This window comes from Pseudophryne corroboree, chromosome 2 (assembly GCF_028390025.1).
Source record: "Pseudophryne corroboree isolate aPseCor3 chromosome 2, aPseCor3.hap2, whole genome shotgun sequence".
NCBI lineage: Eukaryota > Metazoa > Chordata > Amphibia > Anura > Myobatrachidae > Pseudophryne > Pseudophryne corroboree.
The window spans coordinates 829,800,765-829,814,441 of NC_086445.1; the positions used below are offsets into that span (position 1 = coordinate 829,800,765).

At 44.5% G+C, this 13,677-nt stretch overlaps 1 protein-coding gene across 5 annotated transcripts in view; it reads left to right on the top strand.

Annotated features, from left to right (window-relative positions):
• Positions 1 to 9,808, top strand: part of PCYT1B (phosphate cytidylyltransferase 1B, choline) — a 285,710-nt gene extending 275,902 nt beyond the window's left edge. For 3 of the 5 annotated variants that reach the window (XM_063955702.1, XM_063955706.1, XM_063955705.1), the window contains 3 exons: positions 238 to 380; positions 3,520 to 3,708; positions 6,616 to 9,808. In XM_063955702.1, coding sequence (XP_063811772.1) covers positions 238 to 380; positions 3,520 to 3,708; positions 6,616 to 6,870 — 587 coding nt within the window. In that variant the 3' untranslated portion in view covers positions 6,871 to 9,808. The remainder of the gene's footprint in view (positions 1 to 237; positions 381 to 3,519; positions 3,709 to 6,615) is intronic. The other 2 variants (XM_063955703.1, XM_063955704.1) reach the window with 2 other exon arrangements.
• The last annotated feature ends 3,869 nt before the right edge of the window (positions 9,809 to 13,677 follow it).

Sequence of the window (13,677 nt, forward strand, 5' to 3'; positions counted from 1 at the left end):
CTCTGAATCATGCTCACAGTATTTGTACATTATTCACATTATTAGTTAGAAATTCATGAAAAATATCTTGTTCTGCATTCTATGAGCAATGTATTTAAAACAATGTTTGTCAAAAATAGTAAAAACCTTCTTTTGATACACACTGTAAATAACAGAGTGGTGGATTTTCTTATTTTAGGAAATATATGTGCTGTCAGATAAAATCCTATGATACAGTATCTTTCCTCCCTGTGACAGGCATGTTTGTACCAACACTGAGGACAGAAGGTATCTCAACGTCCGACATAATCACTAGAATCGTCCGTGATTATGATGTTTATGCCAGACGCAACCTCCAGAGAGGATACACTGCAAAAGAGCTAAATGTTAGTTTCATAAACGTAAGTATAAAGACTGTTGGCAATGTGGGTTACATTAGTAGGTTCATATTTTGCACTGTTAAACACAGTGTTTTAGAAGGTTCTCCCATTTCATTTGCAATAGATATACAGCAGTGATTGGGGACACAATGCTGGATATAAATTCCCATTGTCATTTCAAATGTAGTTTGATTGATTCTGGAGAGATTAGATCCATAAGCCCCTCTTAAACATAAATGTATCACATACATAATACAAGTATTAATTTCTTATTATCTATAGTAATGTCTTAGTGTTAAAAAGCTCCGTAAGAGCATTGGAGTAAAATGGCATCACATTAACACAGCAGCCCATTGATGAGATGCGGAGGGTAAGCAATGCCACACATGGTCCCTGTTATTGAAAGTAAAGATTATACCAAACATCCAATGATTTTATGAATTAATTAAAATGTATTTTTGATACTCATTCTTTTTCACAGAAAATTTGTACACGCATATAATTATCTAAAAATGATGAACGTGATATATTGAAGATGCACAGATTGTTTTATTATACTCATCAATTTGTTCAGACGGGATGTAGTTATGTCACCGCCGGTCACAATACCTACATCCTGCCCCCTCAGAATCCCCACAGTCGGCATACCGACTAACAGAGACTATTCCCACGACTCACATAGAGTGGGAATAGAACCTGTCGTGAGCGCAACTCGCCGCCGGAACCCGCAGCATGGCGAGTGCAGCGAGCCTGCAAGGGGCTTGTTGCGCTAGATCCCCCCCCCCCCCCCCCCCTCCCCGGCCATCCCGATGCTAGGATCCCAACCCGTTCAGATACATAGCAGTGCCATTATTTTGAAAAACATCAAAGCTGGACTCACTAATGCACAACATACGGGTCCTTTGTTTCTGGAAATTTGTGTAAATAATAGATCATAAGGATACAACTTTGTGTGCTCTATAACAGTGGTTCTCAACCTCGGTCCTCAAGTACCCCTAACAGTTCATGTTTTCCAGGTCTCCTCACAGGATTGCAAGTGAAATAATTAGCTCCACCTGTGGGTCTTTTATAATGTGCCAGTGAGTAATGAATACACCTGTTCAACTGCTAGGTGACCTGGAAAACATGAACTGTTGGGGGTACTTGAGGACCGAGGTTGAGAACCGCTGCTCTATAGCCTTGTCCAAGGCTCTAAATGGCAAATTGAAATGTTCATATATAAGGCATAAAGATAGACTAGATTGTACAGGGATAACCTGACACTTCAGCTTTTTCTATGAGTAAAGTATTACTTCCGCTGACACTCCTTTCACATCTCTATGACAGAAACCATCATTTTACAATTGCAGAAATGCCTCTAATTGTCTGTCTTGCGAAAAGCAAAGATTATACTTCCTTCCCAGTTTATGGCACTACTGCTGTGAAAAGCTCTCTACTGTACAGTATATTTCTGGGTTTGAGAGTCAATTTACAAATGCGCATGGTGGCAAGAATAAAACATCAATTCAAGTCCACCTTACTGCTCCTGAAGGATTGCCCTTTTCATTGTTTTGAACCTTTCCCTTTTTTCTTCTAAAACACTGTTAGGATCAGCTTTAGGGTGTGTACACACTGTGAGATCCTTGCTATGCCCGATTTTCACTTGCGATTTCCCTTGAACTCCCTGGAGCCCAGCACCACCGATTTTGACTAACTTTTCTTGAGATATGGATGATGTGTGCTTACGATTTTGGCTTATGTGAGATGTCATTGACATGTGAGATGAACTAGATAGTACACCGATCTAGCAAGGATTGACTTGCCTGCACAGTGTATCTTTTCTTGCGATGCCGACCTGGCGGGACCTTGCATCGGGATCGAATTGGGAAAGTCACCTTGCGATCTGCACTAACTTTTCTTACGATTTTGACTATATAGTCAGAATCGGAAGAAAAAATCTCACCGTGTGTACACACCCTTAGTTTAGGACTCATGTTAATTGTAGTGCATTGTGTCCAGTATCGGACTGGGGCATGAAGGGCCCACCAGGGAAATATGGTGGTGGGGCACATGTTCAGGGGCAGGGACGGATTGGGAACAAAAAGCGGCCCTGGAAAAATCTGTACTAGTGGCCCCACATGGGCAGCACCAGAGGTGTAAAGTCTAGCCATGGGCCATGGCAGCAGCACCCTCCCCCCCCCCAAGACTTTCCAGATAGTGGGCATGTCCAGCATCAAGGGGGAAGTTAAAAATAAATAAAATGAAATATTATGAGCACTTTATATGATACACCTTCAGAATTTAGGAAACTATATCATTCTTTAGAAAGATATATTTTCTCGCTTATTACACCAACCGTATCCCAATCACTATTCACTCAATCTTATATGTCAGCCAAGCAGGCAGACAGAGCATACACTAGATCATCTGCAATCACAGGCTAAGTGGCAAAGTCATTTTCATATATGCAAATTGTTTTGCATCTTATTCATTATGTCTATAAAAGGGACCACATGTCCTCAAACAAAACAGGCCCCGAGGGTGCGTCGGCCCACCGGGGATCTTCCCTGTAAACCCTATGGCCAATCCGCCTCTGTTCAGGGGTGTGGCCAGTCTTCAGAGAGTGTGTGGCCAGCTGCCACAGAAGCTTGGCTAACCATTAGAGAGTGCATTGTCTGTACCCCTTAATAAATATATATATATTGTAAAACTTGAAGCGCATGCATGATAATGTATCAGATTAATAACTGCAGTGGACTGTAGAAAATGCATCATAGTCCTATGCAGCATAAGTTAACATATGTATAATGTATAATTCAAGTGCATGGTCTGGAACCTGATCTCTAGAAGAGGAGGTGGGCCCCCAGGCAGTGGGGCCCATCGGGGAAGGGGGGGGGGGTACCCTGTGCTCCTGTGGGCCATTCCAACTGTGATTGTGTCCCCTGCACTCCCAAAGTGAAACATAAAGGAGAGTAGGCAATTCTTCTGGAAGGTCCAAACTGGAGCATGATGAACATCTAGGTTTACCCAAACCATGACCATATTCTCATGTTGCCGTACCCTCTTCTGAATCTGGTAATTGAGACAGTCCATCCAAAATAGGATCTGTTGGGGGGTATGATATTTGGAAATATTTTTAACTTTTATAATACCATTTTGATTTAATTTTTTGTATCACTAGGAGAAAAAATACAGATTTCAAAACCAGGTGGACAAAATGAAAGAAAAAGTGAAAAATGTGGAAGAAAAATCAAAAGAATTTGTGTACAAGGTAGAGGAAAAGAGTCACGATCTAATACAGAAGTGGGAAGAGAAGTCAAGGGAGTTTATTGGAAATTTTCTGGAGTTATTTGGCCCTGATGGTGCCTGGGTACGTTCACAGATGGCTTTGCCCTGTTGCCATTACATCACTAAAGAGGTCTTTCAACCTTCTGATAAGTTTATTTTATTAATCTTCTACAGCATTTGCTACATGCATTGCTTTTTTCGTTGTAGCTTCCTTTTCTGCTTTTCAGCTATGTCTTTATATAAGTAGAGCCATTTGATATAAAAAATATCTAACAGTATAGAAGAAAAGAAAAAGGCAAACAATGATGCACAGACAAATACAGGAAGAAAAAACAGTCTGTAGAGGAGAAAAGGTAAGGACATCCTAAAAAGCACAATAGTAAAGAAAAAAGGTAATGCTAATCTATATAATAAAATTAATTGCGGCTAAGATTAAGAAATAGGTAATGGGAAAGAGAGATATGGAGAAAGAGGGGGAGAGAATAAATAAAGGATGGGGGAGCTGTGTCTGTATGTCTTGTGGGACTGCATCCTGCCAAGTGTGTCTCCTCCTGCGTGCATCTAATACACTCCAAGCTATTCTTCTGTGTCTATTCGCAAATCCCATCTTACTGTATCTACCATATCTGTAACGATCAACACCTGTCAAATTCCACTCCATATTCCATACCTACCAACATTGCAATTTGGTAAATAATGTCTCCTGCAATCCACTCAAAACTCACCCATTTTTTTGTCAATACCATGTCTTTCTAGGGTACAGTTGGTAGATGTGATGATTACTGGTACATAGGTTATAGCAAACAAATACATGAAGAATGAGCTTACCGCTGCCAGTATGCCACAGCATCCCCTCTCAGCATTTATTTATGTACCTTCTTTTTTTCCCCATCAATAATTTTTATAGAGAGTAAAATGTTCTCTTTTTTATATAGGGTGGGTATACAGAAAATAAAAAGGGAGGGGGGGGGGGTGGCGGTCAGAACCAGGGGGATGGGATGCAGACACATAATAAGCAAACAAGTCAGAAATACAAATGCAACAATTCAAATAAACAAAGAGTTTAAAGGCATCAGGGAAAAATGACACAAACAGTCATAGGTCATACAACAAGGTATAACAGTAGGCACAAACCCCTTAGAACAGTGAGACTATAATGGTCAGTAAATAGAGGGAAAGGTTATTTAAGATAAGTGCAAGGTAACCTCACCATCAGACAAATACTCATGCCAAGGCATCCATTTCCCCATGGGAGAAGCAGCAGCCCTGGCCGCTATACAAATACCTTTGGTGAGGCAACACTTCAGCAGGAAAAATATGTAGCAGAGCTAAGGCCGGGGACGGGGATAAAGACAAGTTCAGCACCTTATTCATTAGCTGAAATATCTCAAACCAGAAACCCTGAAGAGAGGGACACATCCCGAAAATATGGAAGTATTTATGCATCTTCTTGAGTTGTACTTATACAGAATACATAACCTAAACTAATAATTTCCTGTATGAAAGCTCCCACAGCCAGTGCTGCAGGCCGTAATCATAAGGTGAAATATAAAACCATCACAACTTGAACTTGTGTCAAACTCCAATAAATGCTGTGTTTTTGTGGAGCTCATTACTGCATAAATTACAATACATTGTCTGCCCCCCTTTTATTATTATTATTAATAATAATAATAATAATAATAATAATAATAATATTATTAATATTATTATTTTAATTTTATTTTTTATTTTTTCATTTAACTTTGCTAGTGTCTATGCTGGGTAGATTACATCTGTGTGACTTCTGGATCTTTTTTTAAACAGTAAAGTGTATGGGGGTAATTTTTTAAATAAGATTTTTATCACCCATCACAAGAATTATGAGGCTTTGTCAGACAGCCATTGATTTCATCCATTTTCCTTTCCCTGTCCATTTCTCCATTAATCATGCTGCCCGTTCATGAACATTTATTTTCACCTCCTTGAGTTCATTTAGTACACACAGAATATCTTATTACAGTCAGGAGGGTCCCGGGTAGCTGCTGCAGGTAAGCAGTGCCTCTATTCTCTCCAACCAGGACCCTCTTCTTGTGGTTCTGGGTAATTATGCTAACATCGATCATAATAAATGTACTTTTCCTGTAAACAGAGCAAGTGTATAGACATCCTGTGGTTCTTTCAGTAAGCTTATTGACACCTGCAATCTCCATGAGCAAAAGGAATAAAAGCAATCTTTGCAGTTGCCCCATGAACTGGCTGGTGGCCACCACACAGCCTAGGTGTCCATGGGAAACATGTAATGCTCAGCTAGACACCGCCAATACCAAGTAGTCCTTGTGTACTTGCCAAATTGGACATTGATTCAGAGAGGATTGCTGCTGAGTAGTAAAACTGGTAGAATAGTTCTGGAAGGCTGCAGAGGATAATTGCTGATCTAACCTGTATAATTACAACTATGAGCAGACTGAGAGCGTACATGTGCGCTGTAGCTGTGCCGGATACTGTACACTGCTCTGGCTCAGCGAGTGCTAGTCTGATTTCTGACAGGCAGCCCAAAATAACAAACACAGCAGGAACACAAAAGGCATCGCAAGAAACCGTCCCAACTCGGGGTAGTGCGGGTTATCTGATAAACGGCAGGAAATCTGTTATACATGGTACAGGGTGCAATATCTGCTCTCAATGCTCTGCTAGATACTTAATAAACAGAATTTTCCCTTAGTTAACTATTCACTATCTGCAGTGGATACCAACAACTGAAACCCCAATAGTGGGCACATTGCCTCTATTCTGGGGTCATGGCACACATTTGACAATCTAATCACTTTTTGATAGCAGTATCAATTCATATTGGAATGATTTTGCAGCCTTTTAAACCCCCCAACCCCTGCTTTTCATATGGAGACCAAGGCTAGAGTGTATAATTTACAATTAGAAATCATAATACGGACTTTAGTAAGATAATATATAACAATTTGCATTGCTTATAGTGTTTATTTTCTTCCAGAAGCAGATGTTTCAGGAACGGAGTGGGAGGATGCTTCAAGCACTGTCTCCAAGGCAGAGTCCTTCCAACAGTCCTACTCGGGAACGTTCTCCATCACGCTCCCCATCACCCCCCTTACCATGGATGCTCAATAAGCCTTCTCCTCCCTTATCCCCAAAGGGTGCAGCATCCGCCTCTATCAGCAGCATGAGTGAAGGAGATGAAGATGAAAAGTATCATGTACAAGAAATGTTTTCCAATAATGACAGCAGTTAAGCTTTTGCCTCCATAGGGAACATTGGTTTATTGGCTACTCACAATGGAAGGTTACAAACAGATTTTCTATAGCGCAAGGCTTAATTCTGAGGATTCAAACCAAAAGTGGCGCCTGGGAACTCACACATATACAATTCTCAGACACCTAATAAAGATGATGAAAATAATATTTAGGAAGGTAACTTTACACTGGGGTATGTATTACAGTACGGTATACTCTACATGAATAGGTGCTTTACCCAATGTTAGTCATAAATTGCCATGCCAAAGTGGTTTGCTAATAACTCTGCAATATTGGAGTCTAAATTACGAAGACCAAAAATGTTATATATATACAGCAAATATTATTCAGTGTATTATGGGCATATAGTTCCTGGTATACTTGAATCTTGCGCATTGGAGCAAACGGTGCAGAACTAATAGAATTTAACAAATATAGGTTGTTAAATAAATATGGCATACACAGAACAATTGGGGGCGATTCAATGTGATGGCAGACACTTTGTGACCAGTAATACCCCAGAGAAGTGCACAGGAAAATTAGCAGTTTGGCTGTGTGATGTAATGGTCACTAATGTGCTAATCAGACATCTTTGTGATGTTTGCTAGCACATTCCATAGACATGAATCTCCCCGTATGTTGTTTCTGCATGTTCCATCTTTTTTATTATCAGAATCCAAAAATGCATATATTGTAATTCATTTTCAACGCTGCACTAATTGATACACAGCTGCTGAGTGAAGGATTAGCTCAGTACATGAAGATATAGATAAGGCAATTGTATTGTGCTGCAATAGAACTCTTAAGCCCAGTACACACTAAACGAGTCCCCGCCGCCGCCAATATCAGCAAGTGCATACACACTTAGTGATACTAGCAGGGAAGGGAGCGACAGCGGGGAAGCAGCGGGGGGAACAACGCCCATGCTGCATCTGAAGCATGGCTGTCATTAACGAGGTCCTCCCTCGTCTGTACATATTCAGATGAGGGAGGGGGTCATTAAGGATGTGCGGGAGCGCGCATCGTTAACGACATTGAGTGTACACACTGGACGAGATTGTAAAAGATCTTGCTCAGATTGGCCCTTCTCAGCAAGATCTTTTACTTTCTCGTCTAGTGTGTATGGGGCTTAAGTTATAATCCCATGCCATTTTTCTGTCAATATCTTCAGATAGTGCACAAGAAAATGGAACACCAATATAGAGTTATCTTACAGAGCATTGGGCCACTGTGTGGGCTGTACTGTCTGTAGGCTTCATGGCATGGTGTCTATCAATGTCTGGAATTGTGCAGGAGGGAATCAGGACAATTCTTACACAAGAATGAACTCACTATCTGAAAACTGTGATGGAAATCACTGACCTAGCCATAGTTCTTGAATATCATATAAATAATAGTGAAGAATACATGTGACATAAAAGTGATCACGTACAAACTTCAAGTAAACAATTAGTGTTGACCTTGAGTTTTATATTCACACCATGCCAGGAGGAAATGCTCCACAACAACAAAGAACCACCAAAACCCTTCTCTTTTTGAAACAAGTACCAGAGTCTGTGGAGTTCACACTAAACTGTACATGATTGGCTGCAAGTACCACAGCTTGATATTTTAGCCACTTGATCTAAACTATCTGACCTGTTTTCCCTTGCACTTAAAGGAAAAGTACAGATATCATGATCCTATGCTTCTACTCACAGTTGTGTAGCATATTGAGGTGAGCAGTGTGATCAGATTTCTGTGTCTTAAGCATCAGCCGCTGAAATTCATCGCCAACTTGTCGAGGTGTACGGTGATAACATCATGTCACGGACACAAGTTTGGTGCACTGCCTTTGACAACGGCAGAACGTTCGTTCAAGATGAGCAGAGATCTGGCTGGCAAAGCCATATAGTGCACCACACCCAAACCTCTTTCTGTGACATGACCTTATCACAGTACACCTCAACAAATTTCAGCTGTTGATGTGCCCTCTTTAGATGCAGAAATTGGCTCACACTACGCACTTCAATGTTTGACAATGTTTACGCCAGTCCCGCTTTCTTACAACTGATGTTGGGACAGTATGACTGATATGAGGCACAGTCTAATAGCCGTGAGGGGAAGCAGTGGTCTACCTGTTCTAGCCTGGTGGGAAATTAGAATCAAATATAGAACATTACACATGTGAGAGGTCCTGTTACCTTACTTATTGAACCACGCTTGTATATTCACAGTGACCAAGATGCCTACTCTGCTTTGTGCTTTATTTATTAAATGTTACCATACGACACATCATAAAAAGGGTTTTCTTGAGTGTGTGCAAAGACATGTGCAGGTCCCTAAATCTGTGTTTTTCCCCAAGATTTTCTATTCTGTGTATTGCAGGCCTGTACAATACCAATGGATGGTATCTTTCCTAAAGTACTGCAGGTTATCTACTTGTGTGACTCTTTAAAAATCAGGGACATGCGTTAACAAAGATCATATGTGTCACTCATAAAGTCTTTTTACATATCTTTATTGAATGAAGCATCAGTTCAGGAATATAGAATCCATGCAGTAGAAAAAAAAAAAAGTTGTTTCATTGTCCTAAACATTGCATGTACATAAAACAGCTTTTTTCATCAAATCAGATACCTTAAAAAAAACAAAAAACACTGCAGTGGTAATAATAACCTCTGATGGAGACAATACAATGAAAAAGGTGAGAAACCAAAAGGAACAAAATAATTAATAACCAAAATCCATTTGTTTTGGTTCCCGGAAGAAATATCAGATAGGCTTGTGTGAGAAATCCTTAATATTCATAAAATAGCATCGTCATAAGAATAATATCGGATCATCCTGAAGAAATAAGCAAGTATCAAACTATATTGTGGAATGAAAGCAATTACGAATCTGGGTTTTTATATAAGGAGACAATACATCAATAAAACTTTCCCATGTTTCAAACAATTGTTGCACACATTTTTCTTTCTTGAGCAAAACCTCTACTCATTCCATATGACAGATGTAAAACAGTTTTGAGCAGCATAAATCCACATATGTAACACAGTGGCGTGAGGTGAGGTCAGTGGCTGGTGTGTGTACAAAATGTGTAGGGGTCGCTATGGGTGTGGCGCTAAGTGAATGGAAGAGCTGGACAACAAAATAACCATGGTGTTGTGTGTGTAACCATGGGCGGATTGGGATGGAAAACCAGCCCGGAAAATGGATGGAAGCAGCCCTAATGGGGGCAGAGTCTGTTGAGGGGTGGGGTCTGTCAAGGGTGCGGGATACCTCCTTATAGGGCCGAATTCTGAGTTGGACGCAGTTGCGGCCTTCTTTACATCTTTTGCTGCAGTTGCGTCTGTGACTTTATACTAATCCTGCTACAACTTCCCTGGTGTACATCCGTGCGTCTGAATATTCAAGGATTGAGACTCCCACTGTCAGTGTCTTCAGATGCTGACACACTGACAGTTTCACCTTCCAATGATTTGTGTCCCTTTTGGTCCCCCCATGCAGCCACCGGGTGGTAGTGCGGAGTGGGGTGGGGGTAGGGACAGTGCAAGCCACAGCCATCAGGTGGTGTAGCAAGGGGGCACAGTGTGAGCCACTGCTGCCAGGTGTGTGTGGGGGGGGGGGGGAGAGGGGGGGGCAGGGTACACAGTGCAAGCCACAGCCTGTTCATGCCGGGACTAAAGGAGATGCATTTGACTGCTGCTAGGTCCTAGTGCCTGCCGACTGCTGCGGCGCCGGCTTCCCTTCCATATGGAGGCAGTGCAATGAGGGAGGACTGTGGCACCTAGTACCCGCTGGCCTTCTGATGGGTCCTAGTGCCCCGTTGCAGCGCTGTAGGGAGGACTGGCCAATTACCATACATGGTGTGTGTGGGGGGGGGGGGGGGGCACAGAATGATGATTTGAGTAGTGGGTAGAAGGTGGCTGTAAAACATGATAGGGGTAGTGGTGGTGGAGAGCAGGGGCAGGATGGAAGTAATGGGGCAGAAGGTAGGATGAGTTAAGTATTAAGGAGCAAGGTGCAGGACCGGTGTAGTAGTGGACAGCATGAGGCAGGATGGGCATAATGGTGGACAGCAGATGTCAGGATGGGAGTAGTGGTGGACAGCAGGGGTCAGGTTGGGAGTAATAGTGGACAGCAGGGGTCAGGATGGGAGTAGTGGTGGACAGCAGGGGTGGGCTGCAGGGGTCAGGATGGAAGTAGTGGTTGGCTGCAGGGGTCAGGATGGGAGTAGTGGTGGGCTGCAGGGGTCAGGATGGGAGTAGTGGGCTGCAGGGGTCAGGATGGGAGTAATGGTGGGCTGCAGGGGTCAGGATGGGAGTAGTGGTGGGCTGTAGGGCTCAGGATGGGAGTAGTGGTAGGCTGCAGGGCTCAGGATGGGAGTAGTGGTGGGCTGCAGGGCTCAGGATGGGAGTAGTGGGCTGTAGGGGTCAGGATGGGAGTAGTGGTGGGCTGCAGGGGTCAGGATGGGAGTAGTGGTGGGCTGCAGGGGTCAGGATGGGAGTACTGGTGGGCTGCAGGGGTCAGGGTGGGAGTAGTGGTGGGCTGCAGGGGTCAGGATGGGAGTAGTGGTGGGCTGCAGGGGTCAGGATGGGAGTAGTGGTGGGCTGCAGGGGTCAGGATGGGAGTACTGGTGGGCTGCAGGGGTCAGGATGGGAGTAGTGGTGTGCTGTAGGGCTCAGGATGGGAGTAGTGGTGGGCTGCAGGGCTCAGGATGGGAGTAGTGGTGGGCTGCAGGGGTCAGGATGGGAGTAGTGGTGGGCTGCAGGGCTCAGGATGGGAGTAGTGGTGGGCTGCAGGGGTCAGGATGGGAGTAGTGGTGGGCTGCAGGGGTCAGGATGGGAGTAGTGGTGGGCTGCAGGGGTCAGGATGGGAGTAGTGGTGGGCTGCAGAGGTCAGGATGGGAGTAGTGGTGGGCTGCAGGGGTCAGGATGGGAGTAGTGGTGGGCTGCAGGGGTCAGGATGGGAGTAGTGGTGGGCTGTAGGGCTCAGGATGGGAGTAGTGGTGGGCTGCAGGGCTCAGGATGGGAGTAGTGGTGGGCTGCAGGGGTCAGGATGGGAGTAGTGGTGGGCTGCAGGGCTCAGGATGGGAGTAGTGGTGGGCTGCAGGGCTCAGCATGGGAGTAGTGGTGGGCTGCAGGGGTCAGGATGGGAGTAGTGGTGGGCTGCAGGGCTCAGGATGGGAGTAGTGGTGGGCTGCAGGGCTCAGCATGGGAGTAGTGGTGGGCTGCAGGGGTCAGGATGGGAGTAGTGGTGGGCTGCAGGGGTCAGGATGGAGTGGAAGAGACTTACCCTTAACGCTGCAGTCTGTCATCCCACTCTTCTGCATTCACCAGCTGTACGTGTTCAGGAGCAGGGAGCTGGCTGCCTATGCCTCTGGGGGTCACCTCCTGTCTGCTGCTGCCGGGTCCCGGACGCTCTGCCTCCCTCCTTGGACACACGGCCGCTAACTGCAGCCTCACACAACACAGGAAGACGCCGGCCGGGTAAGTAAGCGTCGGCGTCCCCTTCCTCCTGCTCCCATTCACTCTGCAGCAGAGGCTCCAGACAGCAGCCACAGGGGACGGGGCATCCTGGAAACAGGCAGTGGAGGCTGAGGGCCGGCGCGGCAGCAGGGGTGGGGGTAGACGGATGCACAGCCAGTAACTAGAGGACGGGAACCGGACTACTGTGTTTTGTTTTGTTTTTAAGTGCCAGAAATGACGGGGGGGGCCCGCGTCCTTCCTCCCACCGGATCCGCATGTGATAAAGATAGAGAAGCTGTGGCTTTCTCGCTCCCTGTACAGCACTGACAGTGACTGGATACAGTCACTGTAAGTGCTGAATCTGGTGCCCTATCACATTGACTTTCAGTGACAGGGGCGTGCTTTCATATGGGCTGAAAGCACATCCCTCCACTGAGGCACTTGAATAGGTGCCGCTTACACTGTTTTTTTGAATGGGCTTTTACAGCCCTCTGCTTGGTTTCGCCCCCTGCTTCCGGACAGTTACAATTGGCAGCGGGAGGCACCGCTCTCGGTGCCTCCGAAATCAATTTAAACACGTCTGTACACTGAAAATGATTACCATAATATAAAGAAGATAGTTATGACACAGAACATGTGTCATAAATATATTCTTTGTATTATTTTAGTCATTAATGACAGGGGAGGCACTGCCTCCCCTGACTGCACATCCCTGATGTAACACTTGTTCGTGCCACTGAAGAAACAGTTAATAAAAGCTTCTTAGGACCCCTGTGAACTTTAAGTCCGCCAGGGAGAATCCCTAATACTGGCCCAAATGTATTAAGCCTTAACAAGAGATAAAGTGGAGACGGAAAAAGAGTGATTAATGACCAGCCAATCAGCTTCCTAACTGCCATTTTTCAAACCCATCCTGTAACATGGCAGTTAGAAAGCTATTCTTTATCCATCTCCACTTTATCACTTTTTAAGGCTTAATACATTTGAGCCATTGGAGGGTCATTCCGAGTTGATCGCTCGCTAGCTAGTTTTTAGCAGCCGTGCAAATGCTATGCCGCCGCCCACAGGGGAGTGTATTTTAGCTTAGCAGAAGTGCGAACGCCTGTGCAGCCGAGCTCTGCAAAAACAGTTTGTGCAGTTTCAGAGTAGCTCTGAACCTACTCAGCGCTTGCGATCACTTCAGCCTATTCTTGTCCGGATTTGACATCATACACACGCCCAGCCACGCCTGCGTTTTTTCAGACAAGCCTGCGTTTTTTCAAACACTCCCTGAAAACGGTCAGTTGACACCCAGTAACACCCCCTTCCTGTCAATCTTCTTGCGGCCGTCAGTGCGAAGAAAAACTTTGCTAGAAC